At 35.9% G+C, this 22,419-nt stretch overlaps 1 protein-coding gene across 1 annotated transcript in view; it reads left to right on the top strand.

The window, feature by feature from the left end:
• Positions 1-364: 364 nt before the first annotated feature.
• LOC130645046 (phosphatidylinositol-binding clathrin assembly protein LAP-like) overlaps positions 365-22,419 on the top strand; it is a 53,516-nt gene continuing 31,461 nt past the window's right edge. Inside the window, exons 1-2 of the mRNA XM_057450895.1 lie at positions 365-602; positions 12,806-12,948. Coding sequence (XP_057306878.1) covers positions 482-602; positions 12,806-12,948 — 264 coding nt within the window. The 5' untranslated portion in view covers positions 365-481. The remainder of the gene's footprint in view (positions 603-12,805; positions 12,949-22,419) is intronic.

The raw sequence follows: 22,419 nt of genomic DNA, 5'->3' as shown, positions 1-22,419 counted from the left end.
AGTTCGTCTTGGGCTCAAAGTCTCTAATGTTGATGTTGAAGTGCTTGGCGATACCCTCGAAGTCCACCAGCTTCGTGGCACGTACCTCTTCCCGTTTGACGGGGTAAAAGTGTCAAAGGAAGCTGGGGTAGGGGTGGAGGGGGTAGGGACGGGGTTTTAGGGGTAAAGGTGTGAAAGGTGGCTGGAGTGGGGGTGAAGGGGGCGTGAGTTTTAGCGGTAAAGGTGTGAAAGGAGCGAAGTCCTACTTTAATTCACCTCACTATACTACTGGCCTTGTCGACTAGTATACTAGTGGTGGTGACAAAAAAGCGCTGAATGGAAACTAGCCTTTAGCAAACGTACTCCACAATTTTGCTTCGCTCGCGAAGCTTAATTGCTTCGCCACAATATCAAAAAGTACGGTCGCGTTGTAATAATTACTCCGAACCGAAAAGAAAAAAGGCGAAGGAATTCTTCTTGGATTTTTCGAACTTTTTGCAATATGAACGTTAAGGACAGAGTCGAGTCTGCAAAGCACACCATAACAGGTTCTAATTTAGGAAAGGCAGTATCTAAAGCTACGAGCCATGAAGTGATTGGTCCAAAGAAAAAACACATCAGCTGTAAGTAAAGCTAAGCTAAGGCTAATTATAAGCTCAGTCAAGTCAAGGAAGACCTAGTAAATGAGGGATCCTTTAAATGAAGCATTACCCCTTATATGTTCCTATGTTTCTCACACATGAGGGGTCTTTTGACACTCCTTTTTTGCATCCTTTTTATATAATATATGATAGCTTGCTAAATAGCCAGTCACAGCAAAAAATTAAAAGGCCTGAGACAAGCAAACAAGTGTCATTTTGGCAAAAATGACACTTGTTTAACACTGACGACAAAAAATTATTTTATAACTAGCGTAATTCATTCTGAAATTCTTTAAAAAATTTAAAAAGACTTGTTAACCAACTATTTAAGCTTTTTAATATAACCCCAACATCATTTCATACCAGGGTTCCCTTTAATACACCTTTTCACCGTTAAGTTGTTTGCTCATTTTCTGTATTGAAAAAATAGAAGAAAAAGTGAAACAAAAGGCAGAGAAAATAATTGAGTGTGGACATAGAGTAAAGACGCTCCTCAAATTGAACACATCTAGAAAACAAAGAAACAAAATTTCTTTTTAAATGTTACACAACATTTTTCTTTTCTAATATATATCTAATGGCAACTTGTTGTATATCAGCACCCATGTAATAAAACCCACTTTTCACAACTTGTAATTTAACTCTTGGCAAACGTAATGATAACTGCTTTTTCCGTGTAACCCTTTCATAATTCATCAACTTGAAGTAACTGTTGAAGGTGCTACAACTCTCTCCACCAATACATTTACGAACTACGCAAAACACATTTCTCATTATCAGACTTTTAATTGTTGTAACGTTTGCATTTTTTGTGATATTTCTCGCTCTGTTGTCCAGACACACAAGCCTTTTCTGTTGTATATTTGTAAATTTAAGTTTGATGATACTGTTAATGTTTTAAATGATAGTAGCAGTGTTGTCATCAATTTGCGATCTCAATGCTGATAGGAGGCGAAGCTTTCTTGTAGGCTGTGTCAAAATTCACCTGGATAGTTTTGAATCCAGAGTCGAACCCAAATATAATACTGGCTTGTCATGTTGACTTCAACCAAATTGTAAAATAGCTTGAGCTTGGGGGATACTGAATTCAACTTTTTACCAGATCAGAATAACATCGCTTCCGTTTTTCCTCTTTTTAAGTTAATTATAAGATCATTCTCGATTAGGTACTGTGCGATATTTTTTAATTCTGAGTTCAAAATATCTTCAACAGGCCTTGCCATTAGCAAATAACCTCCCGAGCAATTAATAGCTCGCGTCAGAATCTCTACGCTCTATTTTTCGGTAAAAAAACTTTACATTAAATCTCTTAGGGCATCTTTTTCCTGAGAGGCATGCGCCTTGGCACACACCTAAATTGTTTCAGGCGTGTGATTAAAATGTCCGTCTCATTTCCAGTTTGGTCTCAACATGTCCGTAGCTCGTTTCGAACTTTCGTCGGTTAAAACGTCCGATAGATTTCCATCTTGGTCAGACACTTTCAGATCTCAGTATTATTGAATAGTCCTGGTCCTTTAAATCCACAAGCAAGCCTATTCATAGCCAACCTGACCATCCTAGCTAATTCACCGACTCCTGACTTAGTTAAAAAACTACGTAGACATAAATCTCTTTTGCCGACGGAGCAAAGATGACGCAAGTCTGCAAAACTGTACTTACAGGTGGAACAGACAATTTATCATGGATTTAATTGTAGATAATTTCTTCAAACAATTGGAAACCATAGCAGGTCCAAATTTAATGAATTATTTTCTTTATGCCGCAACTGTTATTCAAACAATTTTAAAAACGAAACCCACATGCGGTATAAAGATTTTTTTTAATTTAAAAAGGAGCACATTTTTTCCTATTTGCTTGTGATACCCTGAAAAATAAACATTAAATTTATGAAAACAACAGTATAGTCATGCATACTATTCCGGACATGTAGAAAAGGAAGTTAAGATTGAGAGAGTCGCTATACCAGTAGACGCTCGATCATCGTGTTTGGGGTTCACGATTAAAAACGTCCCCCACTTTTCTACTGCAAAATGAATGCACAACAAAGATTAACCTTGATGCCTGTATCGCACACGTTTTATAAAATGACGAATGAACTGTTGCATGATGGGTGGAAAATAATCACACCAAATATCTTTTCAGTTTCACTTAAAGGACCAATCAATTCTTGAGAAAAACGTTTACAGTTATCTCAAAATGTTAATATTTACGCGAGCAATAAAATGCTCGAGTAACGAGCATTTACGCGAGCACTACACATGCGCGAGCAATTGCTCGCCATTAATGGTAAGGCCTGCTTCGATGTAATTCACATTGCTTCCAGCAATATAAACCACTGTGCCGTCGGCGAATTGGATATTACGTGCTCTAATAAGCGAGGTCTCAAATCATTGAAGAAAATTAAAAATAAAAGGGGTCCTAGAATAGATCCCTGAGGGGCTCTGCATTTTACATTCTCAGCGTTAGATCTGATGTTATCAATAACCACCTGTTGTTTACGGTTGAATAGGTAGTGGGTAAACTATTGTAGCTCTTTGCCACAAATGCCATATGTGTGAAGCTTTTCAAGCAAGATGCTATGTGAAACACTGTCAAAAGCTTTCAACAAATCAATGAAGATTGCACCAACTACAGTACCGTCCAGATGTAAGCGTACGCGTATGCTTAACTTGCAAAAATAATTGCTTTCATTCAAAAAACAATAGGATAGCAAGTTCCTTTCAAATTGCGCGAAAATAATTGCTTCGTGTTAAAAACAAAAGCATAGCAAGAAACATTGTTTATAAACAAAACTCTGCGCAAAAAAAAATTTAACGCGAAGGCTATTGAATTTTTTTTTAACAACAAAACTAATTATAGTAACGGAATTTTAATATCGATATATTCAAAAAACACAAGCTCCTTTAAAAAACAACAAATCCAATGATCTAAACCATTTCTATCGCTGTTTTTCGTTTTTAAACTTCTAAAATGCGATCTGAAAATGCTTTTCTATTAAAATTAAAGTTTTAATCTTTGTTAAAATATAATTATTTCTATCGTTTAAAAGCTTTATTTAACCCGCGCAACTAAAAATGCCTTCTCGCTAGTTTATTTAGTTTCCACGCAAAACTTTTATTTAATAAAACTAATTAAACACTGTCACATTGATAGAGTTGATAACATTGGCAATTATGCTATTGGGAATAGTTATGTTAACACTATTTAACAATAGTTACACGCGGTTATAATAAGCTGTTTTTTCTTTAAGAATCTTTTGTTTATTATGCGCAAGTTAATGACTTACAAGACTCGTAAGATAATTAATAAGAACAAAAGACAAACAACTACCGCCCCTGAGAAAAAGGTGTGAAACTTGAGCGTACACGTACGCTTACATTTGGACTGTACTGTAAATTTCCTTTATCAAGTTCTTTTCTGATGTTATCCATAAATAACGTTGCAACTATGTTTGTGGATCTACATCTGCGGTAACCAAATTGAGAACGATATATTAAATTACTGTCTTCCAGCCCTTGAAATTAGAATTTTTTTACGTGGGCAATAAACTTCTATAATGCGATCTGAAAATGCTTTTCTATCAAAATTAAAGTTTTAATCTTTGTTAAAATATAATTATTTCTATCGTTTAAAAGCTTTATCTAACCCGCGCAACCAACAATGAGGTGAAGGGTCTCTTTAAGAGACAAGAGAGGAGTTGAACGTCCTCCACCATACCTTAGTTTAAAGGGGCGATTGTGGAAGTCCCATGAAATGCCACATAGTGATGGTGTCACTTTAAAAAACACCCAGTCCGGTCTGTGAACGGTTTGCGCTAGGAAGGGCATCCAGCTGTAAAACAATGCCAAAACTCTTTATTAATGGCCGTAAGAATAGTTGATCAGAGAAATTGCGTAAACAGGGCTGGAACTCTAAGGAGTGAAGGTGTCGCGCATGGTTGGACAGATGTCAGGTGTGAGCATCGTCAGACCGTTACCCAGCTATCACATCACAAGGTAGATAACACTAGGTTGAGGATGGCTAGTGTAAATGTTGGTACTCTGAGAGGTAGAGCAGGTGAAGTAGTTGAAATGTTAGAAGGTAGATTCGTTGATATGTGTTGTGTTCAGGAAGTCAGGGACTTGTGGAAGGTAGGAAGCAAGGTATAAGCTTTTTTGGATTGGTAATAGTGATGGATATGGAGGAGTTGGCATATTCGTTGTAGAGAAGTGGGTAGAAAAAGTAATAGATGTTATGCGTGTTAATAGTCGTATTATAGTGATAAAGGTTCTGATAGCTAATAGGATTGTCACTTTTCTGTCAGTTTATGCTCCACAGTGTGGACTCAGTGAGGAAGATAAAGATAAGTTTTATGATGAGTTAATAGCAGTCACATCAATGTTTGGAGACACTGAACTTGTCATGGTGAGCGGCGACTGTAATGGTCATGTTGGGAAGTCATCTGAAGGTTATAGAGGTGTGCATGGAGGCTATCGATTTGGGAGCAGAAATAAGGAAGGGGAGAGATTGCTTGAGTCTGGAATGGCAACGGACATGGTGGTTTGCAACACATCATTCAGTAAGAGACAGAGTAGGCTGATAACATATGAGTCAGGTGGCTGTAAGACACAGATAGATTACTTCCTGGTTAGAAAGTCAGACAAGAAAGTGGTAAAGGACGTGAAAGTTATATTGGGGGAAGAGTGTGTTTCCCAGCATAGGTTGCTGGTTTGTGATATTATCTTGAAGAATGTTAAAGAAGCCAAGGGAAAGTACAGGCCCCGTCGTAAAGTCTGGAAGCTGAAGGAAGAGATTATAGCAAGACAATTTAGTGCAAAAGTTCAGCAGTTAGCCCACAATGGTCAGTGTGATAGTGACAATGTTGAAAGTACTTGGACTACTTTGACTACTTTTTTCAAAGAGTGGACGTCAGGTGGTAGTAAAAATATTTACTTAGAAGCTAAGCTAGAAGCTAAGGCAAAATCAGAAGCAGAGAGAAACAGATTTGCAGATGTGTTAAGAATAGGAAGACCAGCGCAATCAGGTGTTCAAGATAGCAAAGCAAATGAAGAAGATTAATCAAGATGTTGTAGGTGAGAAGTGTATACGTTATGATGAAGGTATCTTCGCTATCACAGCGGAGGAGAAAAGGGTAGCTTGGAAGAATTAATATCAGAGGTTGCTTCGCACTTAGTTTGATTGGGATGAGGATAATTTGTCTGATGATGATGATGTTGTAGAAGGGCCAGATATTCAGATTAAGACAGAATGGGTAGTGGAGGCTATTAGAAAAGGAGTATCAGGTATTGTTGCAGAAATGGTAAAAGCATCTGGATATATTGAAGTTGAGCTTATTACAAGTGTTGCTAATCAGATTATAAAGGATGGTGCTATTCCGAGTGAGTGTAATAGTGAATTTTTTCAAGTGATCAAGTAATAAAATTATTGAAAGAGTGATTGATAAGTTACTTAGAGAACGAATTGATATAGATAAGATGCAATTTGGTTTTGTTCCAAGGCGCGGCACTACAGATGCAATATGTTTTACTCAGACAGCTTCAGGAAAAGTATTTAGGAAAGAGAAAGAATCTCTATTTTGCCTTTTTAGATTTAGAGAAAGCTTTTGTTAGTGTGCCACGTAAAGTTATTTGGTGGGCTATGAGAAAATTAGGTGTGGATGAGTGGCTAGTTACGATAGTACAGTCTATGTACAGCAATGCTAGAAGTTGTGTCGTGATTAACGATTCAATTAGTTATGAATAGTCCTTTGTTGTTTGTTCTAGTCTTAGAAGCGCTGTCGATGGAGTTTAGAACAGGTTCTCCATGGGAGTTATTGTATGCAGATGATTCGGTTCTCATAGCAGAGTCGATGGAAGAATTAGTTGAAAAGTTTGAGAAGTGGAAGAAAGGACTAGAAGAAAAGGGCTAAGGGTGAACACAGCAAAGTCTAAAGTCATGATTATTAGCATTGCAGCCAAGTGTGACCTTGTAGTTGGAAAGTGGCCTTGTGGGGTTTGCAGGAAAGGGGTTGGTAGTAACTCAATTTTTTGTCAGACTTCCAAGCATTGGGTACATAAGAAGTGCAGTAGTATTAGCTGGGGCACTTGGAAAGAATGGAGAGGGATAATTGGGTAAGAAAGTGTAGAGACTTGATAGTTCCTGGGGAAAAGCCCAGAGGCAGACCAAGAAAGACTTGGCAGGAGGTTATAAGGACAGACTTGATACAGAGGAAGTTGAGTGTAGATCTAACACAGTCTAGATCAGATTGGAAGAGGGTCATTAATATACCACATCCAACCCATGCTAGCATGGAAAACGGACGTTAAGACGAGAATGATGATGATGATGATGATGAATAAAACTGCCAACGTGAGATACATTTCAACTGATTTGTGTGGGCAATTTTTTTTTAGTGAAATTGTTCAGCTGGCAATAACTTTCGTCATTTACGTTTTATTAGAGGTAGACCTGTTATAATTTCGATGCATTGATCTCCTAAGACGGTGACAAATGGGAATTGGCATAACTTCAGGATGGTGGACTTTGTTAGTTTAAAAGCCACTGCCAACTGGCTTTTTTTGTTTTGAGATTAGTTCATTAGGTTAGGGCATCATTAGGTTGTATATCGCAGAAGTCGCCGGTGACATGCTTCAAAAATGCTTGTCACTGGCACAGTTAACATGAAGCAAAACTGTACAGGAAACTCAATTGTTAGAGTGTTCGCAGAACATTTTCCACACAAAACCGAGGGCAGGGCTGACTTATTGCTAAAAGAACTTCCAGACTTCTTTTTAATACGATATACAATTTTTTCGATTATTATTACTAAACATTTTGATTTCTCTTTCCCCTTTTAAAAGGATTTTTTGTCTTTGGTATTACATCACGAGAACATTTGTCCGAAAGTTGTATTAAGGTACACGACACCTAACCTCTCGCAATGTTCTGGTTATATATAACTTGCATGGATGCGCACTCTTCTGGCAGTATTTTCTGTGACGATGAAGGTCGGCCTGACTTGTGGCATGGTTCCAAATGGTCTTTTATCTTTCGTTCGAGTCTCAGTGTAATGCAACAGCCGAGCATAAGAGTGTCAGCATGAAGGAAAGGGGACGCGACTTTAATGTTCTCTATACCTTACGTTCTTCATAATAACACAGACCTTTTTGATTATGGCATTCAAAAGCTTTTTGATTTTGGTGACTCTTTAATCCAGCCTAATGGCCTAACTTACTGAAAATCGAATTTAATTATTTTGTCGTCGCATTGAGTGAAAGAAGCTCAAACAAAACCAAAATTATTGTTATTTATAAATATCACAACAAAATTATGTTGCAACAGCGGTATCTTCGTATTTTAGGTCGGCAGTGCCGAATGTCGACGCTAATTTTAAGGGATGTCTTCTATGAACTGCTTTCTCAAGTATTTTTCATAGGCTTGACAACATAGATATTGGTCGGTAGTTATTTGGCTCAGATGGTGATCCTGATTTAAAGATGGGAGTGATCAATGCGTATTTCCAATCTGATGGTACTTCTGAGTTTTTAATGATAAGTTGATTAAATAAGACAGTGGTTTAGCAATCTCAGATGCACAGTCCTTTAATAAAGCTGGCCGAAAATTATCTGAACCAGTTGACTTTTGACGCTTAAGCTTTTTTAGTACTTTTTCAACAAATATGCGTGATGCATGGTTAAATTTAAATTTTATACATGTTTTTAAAAGTGACTGTTTTGGTTTGTTCCAGATAAAATCTTTTAGGTAAATAGATTTTTATTTTAACTGATGTGCCACGTAAGGGAAAAATGAACATAATGTATTAACTTTTTCAAATTTATTTGTAAGTGTAGTTGCATCATTAGTAACTTTTTTCATCTTGGTGGGCATTATGGTTTTTATAGTGTTAGGCCATTTCGTGAGAGGCATGCGATCGCACGCGCACGCCCCACACAAGTGCAGATTTGTTTAGGCGTGCGATTCATCGCGCCCTCAAAAGGTTGCTGTAATTAAAAATTATTGTATTTATAACAAAGAAAATTTATTAAATAAACCTTAAAAATAAACGGTCATTCTTTTACTGAACCCTAAAAATAAGCGATCATTCTTTTACTGAACTCACAATAGATCGCAGATGAGCAGTCTTTACCAAATGTTGATAATGTGAATTTAATTGCTACCATTTGCTTTCTTTCTTTCTTTTTGCCGACCAAGGGGTATTATGCAGAACAGATATAGGTCGCTAACGACCTAGTGTGTGGCCGCTATCTTTTGAAGAATTTGTTTCTTTTTCCTTTCCAATTTTGCGAACCAATGAAAACATTGAGTTAATGATGGGATCGTCGATATTTTTTTTGTTTGTTCAGTTTGGGTTAATGTGGAGATTATATCAGCGCTATAAATTTTAATTAAAAATGTCTGAAAAAAGAACGAAAGGAAATAAAGTTGAATTAAAAACTTTTGAAAGTTGGGGTAAATCAGATATTCTTGGTTGGAAGACAGAGGAAAAAGTTGGAAAGGTATTGGTGAACTATGTTTGGTGTAAAGTTAGCGAGGTATAAAACGGAAATTACTTCTCGATTAAAAGGAAATGCGAAGACAGCTGCGTTAGCGTTTACGGTACAAATGTGGTAACAAAATACCAGGTGAGAGATTTTAACAGTAAAAGGTTGTTTTAATTTATTTTTATTTTTTCTAATATTTTAATTTTTTTGTCAGGTCACTCGACATATCGATCAAGGCAGCGGACACGAAATTGCTATCCAAATAGAACAAAATAAACCAGCAACCAATCATATAGCAATAAAGGACTCTTCATTGGCAACATCATCTCGAAACAATATAGTCAACATGTGTGAAACTAATACAACAGAAGGCTACAGAAAATTGTGTCGAACAGCCTATGAATTGGCTATGAATCCGACTTTACCCATGGCTCAATTTAAAACTTTAGTTAAAGTTCAAAAAAAAACTTCTTTAATAACGAAATATTCTTTTAGATAATAATTTTTATGATTCATCGAACATAAGGTTTGTTAAATATTATTATTAGCCGCCGTTCGACCTTCCGTAATTTAATTTAAATATCTGTTTGCAGCACAAGTAATAACAAAGTTTGATTAACTTACGACTTCTTCGTATATAGGTTGAAATTCCTTGCTGTACATTGTTGGAACTTGCATTTTGCTTTTTCCTTACACCAAAAGGCGTGTGATCTACCGCACGCCTGCCTAAAATCTGACGAAATGGCCTGAGTGTTCCAAAACTTTTTTAGATTTCCTGAGTTTCGTCTTAACAGATCCATACTGTAGTTACCTTTAGCTATACGTACCTCTGTGGTACATTTGTTACCAATTTTTCTGTATGCTTTCCAATCTGCTGCTCTGTGACTTGTTGTTCCCTTGATTATTTGTATAAGACCATCTCTATAATGATAGCCGTATTTTGTCTGTATGTCCGCAAGAGGTGTGTCATGTCACAGTGGCTTTAAATTTTTATATCTGCATGAAATACAAAATGCTATACATTGTTAACGACTTTGTTTTGATCGAGTACCACCCAATCATGACTCCCAAGTTTCTTGAGAACCAATCCAATATTTTTGTGGCCTCAACATGGAAACAAAGAAAGGTGTAAGCGAAGCCACAAAGGCCATTTTGATTTTGAAAGTGCTGGTGTGTTCAGTGCTGGGTTTGTAGGTTTGACTTTTAGGTATTCTAAAAGCTTTTACAAATCTTAAACACCATGTAAGATATGTAAGATTTAGGCTACAAACATTTTCAGACAGCATCCTGCATGAGCCAGATAGGTATAGCTAGCGTTATTTATTCCTATTCTTTTAAAGATTTTATTCAGTTTAGTATGTTATAACTTTGCTAAATGCAATTAGGTAGTTAACCTTTTATTACTGTTATAAGACCTATATATTTCCCAAAAAAATTGCTAAGTGATTTTTTAACTGGATAGTGTAATGAATTTTTTTATCTGTTTACCTGTACTAAGCGCTCTACCTAGTGTTAACGACAGGCTGATTTCTATGTTTCTATTTATCTGAACTTTATTTCAGCTAAAGTTGTGGAAACTTATTTTAAAAAAAAATATTATACCAGAAACACCATAAAGCTGTCTGCGCTTCACTCGATTTATGACATTACAATAAACTGCTCCACTTAAATGTGTGGCACAGTTTATATTTCTTATAAAACGCTCTGCTGGGTGTTCAACACTGGGTAACACAGTTATTTGTAGCTTAACATGTTGTTTTGACTTTGGGTCCCCTGGCTAGTACAATAGTAAATATTTTAAAGGCTTATTGCTGTTTGAAATAAGATGATTGTGGTATATTATGAGTATATATACAGGCCTTGCCATGAGTAGCGAGCAATTGCTCGCGCCCGTGTAGTGCTTGCGTAAATGCTCGTTACTCAAGCATTCTATTGCTCGCATAAATATTAACATTTTGAGATAAGTGTAAACGTCTTTTAAGTGAAACTGAAAAGATATTTGGTGTGATTATTTTCCACCCATCATGCAACAGTTCATTCGACATTTTGTAAAACGCGTGCGATACTGGCCTTAAGGTTAATCTTTGTTGCGCATTCATTTTGCAGTAGAAAAGTGGGGGACGTTTTTAATCGTGAACCCCAAACACGATGATCGAGCGTCTACTGGTATAGCGACTCTCTCAATCTTAACTTCCTTTTCTACATGTCCGAAATAGTATGCATGACTATACTGTTGTTTTCATAACTTAAATGTTTATTTTTCAGGTCATCAAAAAAATATGCTTCGTTTTTAAATTAAAAAAAATCTTTATCCGCGTGGTTTAAAAAAACTAATAAATAAAATCTCTTTTTAAAAGGTACACCTCAGGTACATAAAATTTATACAGAAAAAAAATTATACCGCACGTGGGTTTCGGTTTTAAAATTGTTTGAATAACAGTTGCGGCATAAAGAAAATAATCCATTAAATTTGGACCTGCTATGGTTTCCAATTGTTTCATCAAATGAAGAAATTATCTACAATTAAATCCATGATAAATTGTCTGTTCCGCCTGTAAGTGCAGTTTTGGAGACTTGCGTCATCCGTGCTCCGTCGGCGTTCACCTCCGCATTAGTTAAGAACCGCATGGCTGGATTTCTTGTGTAAGACCTGGTTAACAATGACGAGGGGGGCAGGCAAAAGAGATTTATGTCTACGTAGTTTTTTAACTAAGTCAGGAGTCGGTGAATTAGCTAGGATGGTCGGGTTGGCTATGAATAGGCTTGCTTGTGGATTTAAAGGACCAGGACTATTCAATAATTCTGAGATCTGAAGATGGAAAGATGGAAAAAAAACCAAGATGAAAATCTATCAGACGTTTTAACCGACGAAAGTTCGAAACGAGCTACGGACATGTTTGACCAAACTGCAAATGAGGTGGACATTTTAATCACACGCCTGAAACAATTTAGGTGTGTGCCAAGGTGCACGGCTCTCCTGAAAAAGATGCCCTGAGAGACTAAATGTAAAGTTTTTTTAGCAAAAAATATGGCAAGCAAAATTGCTCGCGTAGACACTGACGCGAGCAATTAATTGATTGGGAGGTTATTTGCTCATGGCCGATATATGAGTATACTATGAGTTTTGTTTTCGTTATTGTTGAAAATGAAAACTATTGTTCAATCTTTTACTGAGGTGATTAGAACTATTCTGTGCTCGATAAAGCATACCAACAATAAATGATTTTGTATAATTTGAAAAAAAAACTCTAACCAAATACATTCCACATCAGAGGTTTTTAGTTCTAATTTTCTAATATAATCTAAGCTGTTTTTAACACAAATACCAACTCCTCTTAAATCTTTTAAGTGTACACACTATTCAATTGCTACTTTGTAAAAAGACGCTTATTTAAATTTATTAAAATCCTTATTTTTCCAATACCCTGGATTCATTTCAACAAGAAACCCTGAAATCGAGGTGGGCATGCTTGACTAAGCCTGCAGTTAGGTTACAGTGAGAAGGATGTTTAAGAAGTAAAAAAATGTTGGCCAACTTTTTGGAGACCAAGTGCGTAAATCCCTTTTGCTAAAATAGACGATATGTATCATATTGACAGTATTTTGTTTTAAAAAATTTTAATGTTATCGGTAGTATACGCTGTGTTAAAAGGATAAATTAGAAAGGAATGTAATAATATTTAATATCTTTTTTACTTTTTTTAGACCTTCAAAACGCATTAGAATTTGACAATGTGAGCATTCCTGACATAGCTGATTCACTGTTTGAAAGATGCAACAATTCCAGTTGGGTTGTTGTTTTCAAATCACTTGTTACATTTCACCACTTAATGTCAAATGCAAACGAAGTAAGATTTTTTAGAAATAAAGCTTCTGCTGACTTTCACAACATACAGTAAAAGCTGTCTATAACTTTCAATTAAGGGAGCCGAAAATACTGGCTGTTTAAGACAGGTGGCCGTTATAGGGAGAACCTATCCATAATGGCCATCTCTCTATATAGGTACATATAGGTATTTGGGTTTGTGTCAAAATTACTGGTAAAAATGAAATAAATTGCACCTATTTATTCTTGTTGGCACAGGGGTGCCAGCAAAAAGAAACACCCTGCCCATGTTTCCGTAATGGAAAGCTGAATAAATTATGTACAAAAGGTTCCCAGGTTTTTTTGTATAAATTACTGATTAGCAAGTTATGATGACAGAAAGAAAAAATATGCATTTTTATAAATGATTACATATAATTACATAACGACGTTATTAGAAAGAAAAAACCGGGACCCTTTTTGAATTTAATTTATGCTGAATATAATGGTGCAAAAACGAGAAGTCTGCGACCACGCGTTAGGAAAAAGAAGCCATTTTAAAATGCACAGTGAAAAAAAATGGTGTGTGTTTATTTCATTATATTTTCTTTTTGGAAAATTAACTTCTCAAAATATCACTATTAAAAGGTCTTTCATCAAACATTCAAAAACAAAAAAAAATAAAAAAAATATGTAAGTATTGATAAGTTATAAGGGTTTTTTTGAGACTACTCATCAAATGACTTTTTTCCTTTACAGTAACCTTAATATGGTTTGTATTTGTGTTTTTCCAACTTTGAACTTGTTTGCTAATTCAAGGGTTTCCAAACCAGAAGATAACATCACCTTTGTCCTTTAAAGTCAGTGGTTTTCTTTTTTTTGATTAACTCATTTTTATTCACCATAGATCTCATAAAGAATTTCTCAAAACCTAAACATTATGTCAACAAAACATTTCAAGTTAAAAAATATCAAAAATAATGAATGAAAACAGCTCTAAAAAAAACTTGAGTTGTTTACAATCTAGTGAAATTAAAAAGATTGGTTTAAAATCAATGTAGAAAAGAATTGGTACATCACTAATTTATTTAGCACTTGCTCATTTTGATTGCTGGTTAATGATTTAAAAAGTTAATAAGGAAAGTTAAAGTACTTTCCGACCTTAAATCTGAAAATTCTGAAAAAAATCTATTTTGAGTATATTATTTTAGCTAAACATGTAAATATTCTTTTTACAATTAAATAGAGCTAACTGTTCAAAATAAATAAAGTTTTGATAAATCTTTCATGTTACAAGATTGGCTTATGAGAAACAAATTGTGAACAGATCTTTATTCTTAATTATGGCCTAAAGCCGTACATCTAAACCTAAAAGATATAATGAACATAATGACAATCTTGCCACTCTCTCAATAAAACAAAATCATAAAGTATGTTCAACAAAAAAAACTGCAAGAAGCAGGAACACAATGTAAGAATGTTTTTAAAGACATTGTTGTCAAACATTTGGAAGTGTCATTATGGCATACTGTTATATTTGTTCTAATTAACCAAAACTTAACGGTATTTCAACTGATCTCTGCCGGATAGTATACGATGCAGGTTCCCTGATGTTCGACCATCTCACGAAGTGCACAAATATCAATATACAATTGGTTATCTTTTATGACATTGGTATTTTTGACTGCCTCCACAAGCGATTTATTGTCTGATGTACAGATAATTGGTATATCAACTTTAAAAATCTCTTTAATTAGGGATCTGATCAACATAGCATGTTCCGCACCTTCTAAGAGAGCCATGGTTTCCGCACCCATGACACTTTTAACTACACGTTTTAACTTGTGAGATCTCCAAATAAGTGGCGGAATTTTGCTTTCACCATGCAGTAGCAGAACAAATCCACCTTGTGAGCTACCATTAATAAAATTTCCATGTGATGCATCACTGAAAAGTATTAGCGAGGATACTTTAACATCTCCAGTATTTGAAATAACAATCTTTACTTCAGTTTGCTGTAGATGTTTGAGCTGCTTGTGAGCTCTACCAGCATCAGCAACTGATCATCAGCTGTGATCAACTGAGCATCAGGTCTAGTTTGTTTTGCTGCCCATTGAATTTAACCAACTAAGGCTTTGCCCATTGAATTTAACCAACTAAGGCTTTTAAGTGACATGCTTCATATTTTGTAAGTGGAATTGTAGATGTACCATTGGTCAAATTAATTGGTGGAATGTTACTAATGTAATTATGTTGATGAATAATTACTGCATCACACTCTTGTTCAATTTCTAATCCTAAAAAGTTAAACGACTTTGAATTCTTTTTACTAAGTGAGAATGTCTTACGTGAATGTGCAATGACAGTGTCTTGAAACAATTCACTTCCAATGAAGAAGCAATCGTCAACATGACAGCAAATTACACCTTTGAGTGAAGTTTCTTTTCTCCAGAAAATAATGCATTGTCATAAATACTTCTTGTAGCTCCAACTTTATTGACTTCGTTAGATAGCATGTAAAGCGTCGCACAAGCCATAAACAGGTGTTTTTAGTTTCCACAGCTTGTTTGTGTTAGCTTCTGGTGGCGGAAGAAAATGTATAGCTCTATCAATCTTGGCACCTTGAAGAAACTCAGCTTTAATATCAAGACTATAAATTCTCCATCCATGGGTTGCACCAATATTTCACACAAGACGAAAGTTCTCCTTGTTTACAGTTGGCGAGTCTGTTCGTATACCAATAGTGTCCTCCTTAAAACCTTGAGCCACTAATCTTGCTTTAATTTCTGTTTTACATCATCATTCTCGGCTTAACGTCCGTTTTCCATGCTAGCATGGGTTGGACGGGGTATATTAATGACCCTCTTCCAATCTGATCTAGACTGTGTTAGATCTAAACTCAACTTCCTCTGTATCAAGTCTGTCCTTATAACCTCCTGCCAAGTCTTTCTCGGTCTGCCTCTGGGCTTTTCCCCAGGAACTATCAAGTCTCTACACTTTCTTACCCAATTATCCCCCTCCATTCTTTCCAAGTGCCCCAGCCAATTCAATCTTCTTATCTGGATAACATCTTTAATTCTACGGATACTTAGCCTGCTTCTTAGCTCATCTGAACTCCTGTCTCTCAGACTGGCATTACACATCCACCTAACCATTCTCATATCATTCCTTTCTAAACGGTCAAGATCTTCCTGTTTCACTGCCCATGTCTCACTACCGTACAACATAACACTTCTTACACAGGCCTCATACAACCTACCTTTTAACTCAATTGACAAGACTCTGCCAGTCAACAAAGGAAGTAACTCTCTGAACCTTTTCCAAGCAGAACCTATCCTGCAAGTAACACTTCTTCCAACACCCTTTTCACTGCCCAAAATATCACCTAAGTAACAGAAGTTCTCAACTATCTCTAACGAGCCACTGTTGTACATCATTGAAGCTGGAAATACTTCATTCTCTATAATCGCACCTTTGCAACGCTTACATACAAACTGAATGTCAGCTCTTAACCTTTCACCAATACTACTGCACTTCTTATGTACCCAATGCTTGGAAGTCTGACAGTTGAGTTACTACCAACCCCTTTTCTGCAAACCCCACAAGGCCACTTTCCAACTACAAGGTCACACTTGGCTGCAATGCTACTAATCATGACTTTAGATTTCGCTGTGTTCACCCTTAGCCCTTTCTCTTCTAGTCCTTTCTTCCACTTCTCAAACTTTTCAACTAAATCTTCCATCGACTCTGCTATGAGAACTGAATCATCTGCATACAATAACTCCCATGGACAACCTGTTCTAAACTCCATCGACAGCGCTTCTAAGACTAGAACAAACAACAAAGGACTAAGTACAGAACCCTGATGTACACCAACATTTACACTAAATTCATCACTAAGTGAATCGTTAATCCTGACACGACTTCTAGCATTGCTGTACATAGACTGTACCATCGTAACTAGCCACTCATCCACACCTAATTTTCTTATAGCCCACCAAATAACTTTACGTGGCACTCTATCAAAAGCTTTCTCTAAATCTACAAAGGCAAAATAGAGATTCTTTCTCTTTCCTAAATACTTTTCCTGAAGCTGTCTGAGTAAAAATATTGCATCTGTAGTGCCACGCCATGGAACAAAACCAAATTGCATCATCTATCAATTCTTTCTCTAAGTAACTTATCAATCACTCTTTCAATAACTTTCATTACTTGATCAACCAACTTCAAACCTCTATAGTTACCTCTTTCTAATGCATCACCCTTGCCTTTGAAACAATTCACTATTACACTCGACTGCCACTCACTCGGAATAGCACCATCCTTTATAATCTGATAAACAAGACTTGTAATAAGCTCAATTCCAATATATCCAGATGCTTTTACCATCTCTGCAACACTAACCGATACTCCTGCAGCTATGTTAATCTTTAATTTCCTAATAGCCTCCACTACCCATTCTGTCTTGATCTGCATAGCTGGCCCTTCTACAACATCATCATCAGACAAATTATCCTCATCCCAATCAAACTCAGTGTTAAGCAACCTCTGATAATAATTCTTCCAAGCTACCCTTTTCTTCTCCTCTGTGATAGCCAAGATACCTTCATCATTACATATACACTTCTCACCTACAACATCTTGATTAGTCTTCTTCATTTGCTTTGCTATCTTGAACACCTCATTGCGCTGGTCTTCCCTTCTTAACACATCTGTAAATCTGTTTCTCTCTGCTACTGATTTTGCCTTATACACTCCTGTACGAGCACGACGCTTGGTTTCTAAGTAAATATTTTTACTACCACCTGACTTCCACTCTTTCCAAAGTTTCCTCTTTTCCTTTATACACTGGTCAACCTCATTATTCCATCATGACTTTTCTCAGTTATCACCCAGTGGGTTGTGATTATGTCTTGCCCTTTGTCTTCAACTTCATCATACACATTGTAATCACCCCATTTATTTAATTCTTTATGTTCAGCTTCACTAACATCACATGACGTTTCTACATTATATACTGACTGTGTATTTACCTTTTCCAATTCCAAAATGTTTTCAAAGTCAATTGATTTCATTGCTTTGGTTTTAACATCTTTGACATTCAACCAATTCTTATATGCTCCAACTCCAGATTTTCCTACTTTACCAGCACGACTAACAACCATAAATTCAGCAAGTTTATTAGTATCAGGATCAAAAAACCTAACCCTGTCCCTGACTTTTGGAAGGGTTAGTGTCAATGACTGTTCATTGCAAGGTGTGTTAGCAACTTCTTGCTCAATGCTTGATTTATGTGTTGTTTCAACCTAAGCATGGGAAATAGCAGGGATCTCATTTGCATTTACGGCATGATCACTAGGAATGTCATCAAGTACAACTTCTGACGATGTGTTGATATCAAAATCTTTTACGCTTTTAAGCAATCCATTCGCTACACTGTTTGAAATCTCATTAACACAATCTTTTTTTTTGGTTGTATTTTTCTTCGCCTTACTCGAACGTAAGTTCCTCCATGTTTAACAAGGATCTGTTTTCCATCAATGCCAAGGACTACTTCAGGTCCTCTCCACTCTTTCTCTCCATGTTGCTTATAGTATACCAATTCACCATTGTAAAAAAATCTTTGCTGGTAGATGTCCGTGTTTGATGACTGATTGCTGTTTTATTTCTCCTTGAAGATTCACTTTCAATGAATGCTTTGCGAGCAGCATGCAGGGCATTTAGATGATTCGCAATTAATTGACTGGGTGTAACTGTTCGAAGAGCAGCAGGCTTGGCTGTAAGCACAGATGAGAGATTTGGATTGTGTCCAAATACAGGCTGATTGGGACTGAATCCACGGTTATTATGCAACACATTCTTGGCACAAGTGGCCCATGTAAGTGCATTTTCAACAGAACAACTAGTGTTGTCGACAATTTTCAAAATCATATTTTCCAGGATAGCATTATGACGCTCACATACACCATTTGACCATGGAGCTTCTGTTGCTGTTGTATAAACTCTTGTGTTTAACAGTCTTGCTACATCTCCTAAGAGCTCATTGTTGAACTCCCCTCCATTGTCTGAAAAAATCTAGTTTGGTGTGCCAAAAATAGCAACCCAGTCTTTGAGAATTGCGTCTACGATAATTTCCTTATTCTTGGATTTGATAATTGTTGATGCACTGCCATTGGTAGTGAGACAATTGGCCTTGATCGAGCCTTCATATATCTACCGCACGTGTCACAAGAGTTTGTAACATTGTCAATTTGCTGGAATAATTCTTTATCTTCAACATTTGCATCTTGGAGAGGAGTTTACAGTTTGCTGCTGTCTATGTGATGTCGAAACTGCTTGTGAAGCTTTCTAGCTGTTTTGCATTTTTCTTCAGGTGATTTTACAGTGAGATCGTTGACTGTGAATATAACTCTGGTGGCATTTTCACCCTGAGATGTTTTGTTAACAGCAACTTGCTTAGGTGTAAGATGTATACAGTAATGGCCATTTGACGTGTGTTGTAAAGGAATGTCTCTTCCAAATATAGTCACTTTATCATTAACAAAATCAAGTTGGTTATTAGCTGCTTTCAGACTCTGTTTTGATAACAATAACGGTAATTCACAATCAACAACATCAGTAAAATATGGGCTTGCATTCCAGCCATATTAACAGGGATATTAACTTGTTTAACTGAGGGGAAGCTTCCACCTGACCCAAATTTAAAGGACTTGTTAATCTTACTTTCAGCTAAAGCTGTCCCTTCTGGCATAGTGTCTATGTAACAGTCAAGCCAATTTTTACCACAAACTGTCGATGAACATCCTGAGTCTAGTAAAGGACAATTCAAAACTCAGACACAACTTGCTCCATAAAGCATTGTTCCACACCCTTTGCAAAAAATTGCACATGTACTTCATCCTGTCCTTTGCTTCCTTTATTCTTATCAGGACAGTCATTCATGAAATGCATTATAGATTTGCAATGGTGACATTGCAATGGATGCCCATCAAGACCATCAGGGTTGTACTGGCTTCTTTTAGCACTGAAATATTTACAACCTCTGCCACGTCCACGAGTGTTTCAATTGTTAAAACGTTGTCTGTCAAACTTTTGACCATATAGTACTATTTGCTCAACACCAATATCATTGCTGTCTCTACTACTTTCACTTTCAGCACATTGATCATAAATGGCTTTTATCTGTTTTTTCATAGATTCATATGTGAGGGAAGGAACCAAAGCACGTGTTAGTTCACGTGTATCTTTCGGTAAATTTGCAATTTTCAGAAGTTGATATGCAAGAACTGCAGTTAGTAACTCAATTTTGAAACTCTTAAGTTTTTGATTCAGCTGTTCAAATTCATTTACATAATTACCAATCGACATTGTCTTGGAACAGTGAAAGGTTTCAAATTTTTCGTAAGCATTGAACATTGCTTGATGTTCAGTAATACCATAAGGTTTTTTTAATTTATTAACAAGTTTATTTAAAGCATCGTCTTCATTCAATTCTTCTGTCGTTAAGGCTTAAATAAACAACTGGCCCTTGTTTCTTCTTTGGAAGTTCTGTAACTACTTCCCATAATTCCAGATCATGTACCCATGCATCAAAATCAATCCATACTTTTGTGCCATCATGATTGTTCCAGTTGCCATCTTCTTAACTACCGTATTATCCGGTAAATAACCCGCACATAGTATAACTCGCAGCTCAGCTTTTTTAGTGAGTTATAAACTAGATTCTATCAGATAGCCCGCACCTTTGTATAACCCGCATAAAATTTCAATCGATGTGTTTTACTTGCATCGTGTTAAGAAAAAAATTTAGCGTATTTTTACTTACCCAAATCATTTTATAAACATGTGCGTGTGTTCTGTTTTTTCATGCTGGAGACAAGTGGGGGAAGTGTAAACTTGTGAACCCCAAACACAAGAACCGAGTGTCTGAACTAGCAACTCTTTCAGTCTTAACTTCCTTGTCTGCGATTGCCGAAATAATAATGAATTAAAATTAATTTGACAAGTCGATCTTCTGCTAATGCCGACAGTACTAAATCAGACAACGCTGTTTTTCTTTTTATTTGTAGACATTAGTTTCAGCCAATAATAATTCTTGCTTCCTGCGATTAAACAAACAAACAAAACAACCAATCTATCAGGTTATAAACCTAAAGTAAAATCTCTATTTTTTATGTATATTTAAGTTTCTTTGGCGTAAAAATAAACAACATAATAATTATTACGGATTGTGTGTAACAGTGATGTACGGAACGTTTTTTCCAATGTTTATAGAATTTTTTATCTATTTATATCTCAGCAATCACAGTGTGCATGATAAAATGGATGGCGGCAGTGAGGAGGAGATAGTTGCGTGTGTCTTATTAATTGTATTTTACATTTATTTTTGATATTTTTAGTGGCCACCTGTTGCTCGAAGATAGCGAAGATAAAAAAGAAAATTATTATCTATACTTTAATTTTTTAACAGGAATTAATAATTAAGTCCTGTGCACTAGGTTGTGAAATACCTGTCAATTAAACCTAAAAATGATACCTGCTATATTGCTCTATTACCAGAAGCAAATCATTTCAATGTGCTCAATGTGATTGCAAGGATATAAATAGATTAGAATCATATTTAACACAAAAGAAAAATGATCTCCAGAATTGTGTTTCAGAGAGAGCTCGTAATATTAGCACTGGCAAGCAATAAAAAGTTAAAGCAATTTAACTGTGTAAAAAAAATTAAATCATGTAGTTGAAGTAAGATTACGTAGATATAGAATCGCGCATGCAGTTATATTAATGTACGCATTTTATCCTGTTGGTACTATTTTCTTCATTGAATGTATAAACTTTAAATTTCACAAAAAATGACAGAAAATATAAAACTTATCACATTACCTGCACCACATTATAACCCGCACCAACGGTGGAAGTCGTAAAAATCAACTTATAACCTGCGGGTTATATACCGGAAAATACGGTAGTCTCTGCTACCAGAACGTGAACAGATCTTTAGTCTTAATTATGGCATAAAGCTGTACATCTAAACCTAAAAAGATATAATGAACATAATGACACAAATAATGTAATCATGTAGCATGTAAGTAGCAAGTTTGTTGGCTTTATTGAACATTGTGCAGAATATATAGAGTTCCCAACAATAGAATTACCACTACGTACTTAAGCAGTGGGCAGTCTTATTTTAGTGGCCGTTATATACAGGTTATACTATGGAGCCAAATTTTGTAACCATTAGTCACATTAGGAATGTGATGGCTTTAGGCATATGTAGACAGGCACTTAAGGTGGTAGTTATAAGCAGTCTGTCTACCAGATTTTATAGCTGCAGGCTTACATAACATGAAAAATTTGATTACTAATAGAAGTAGTTGTGTTCAGTCCATAAACCCAAAATTGTACATGTCAGCATATATTATGATTTGGTATTTAAATATTTTTTTTTGTCTAGACCCTTTTCTAATTTAAATGTTTTTAACATATGTACACATCACAATCTTATTCTGAA

This window comes from Hydractinia symbiolongicarpus, chromosome 5, assembly GCF_029227915.1.
Source record: "Hydractinia symbiolongicarpus strain clone_291-10 chromosome 5, HSymV2.1, whole genome shotgun sequence".
NCBI classification, from domain to species: domain Eukaryota; kingdom Metazoa; phylum Cnidaria; class Hydrozoa; order Anthoathecata; family Hydractiniidae; genus Hydractinia; species Hydractinia symbiolongicarpus.
This window is presented reverse-complemented; position numbering and strand designations above follow the sequence as displayed.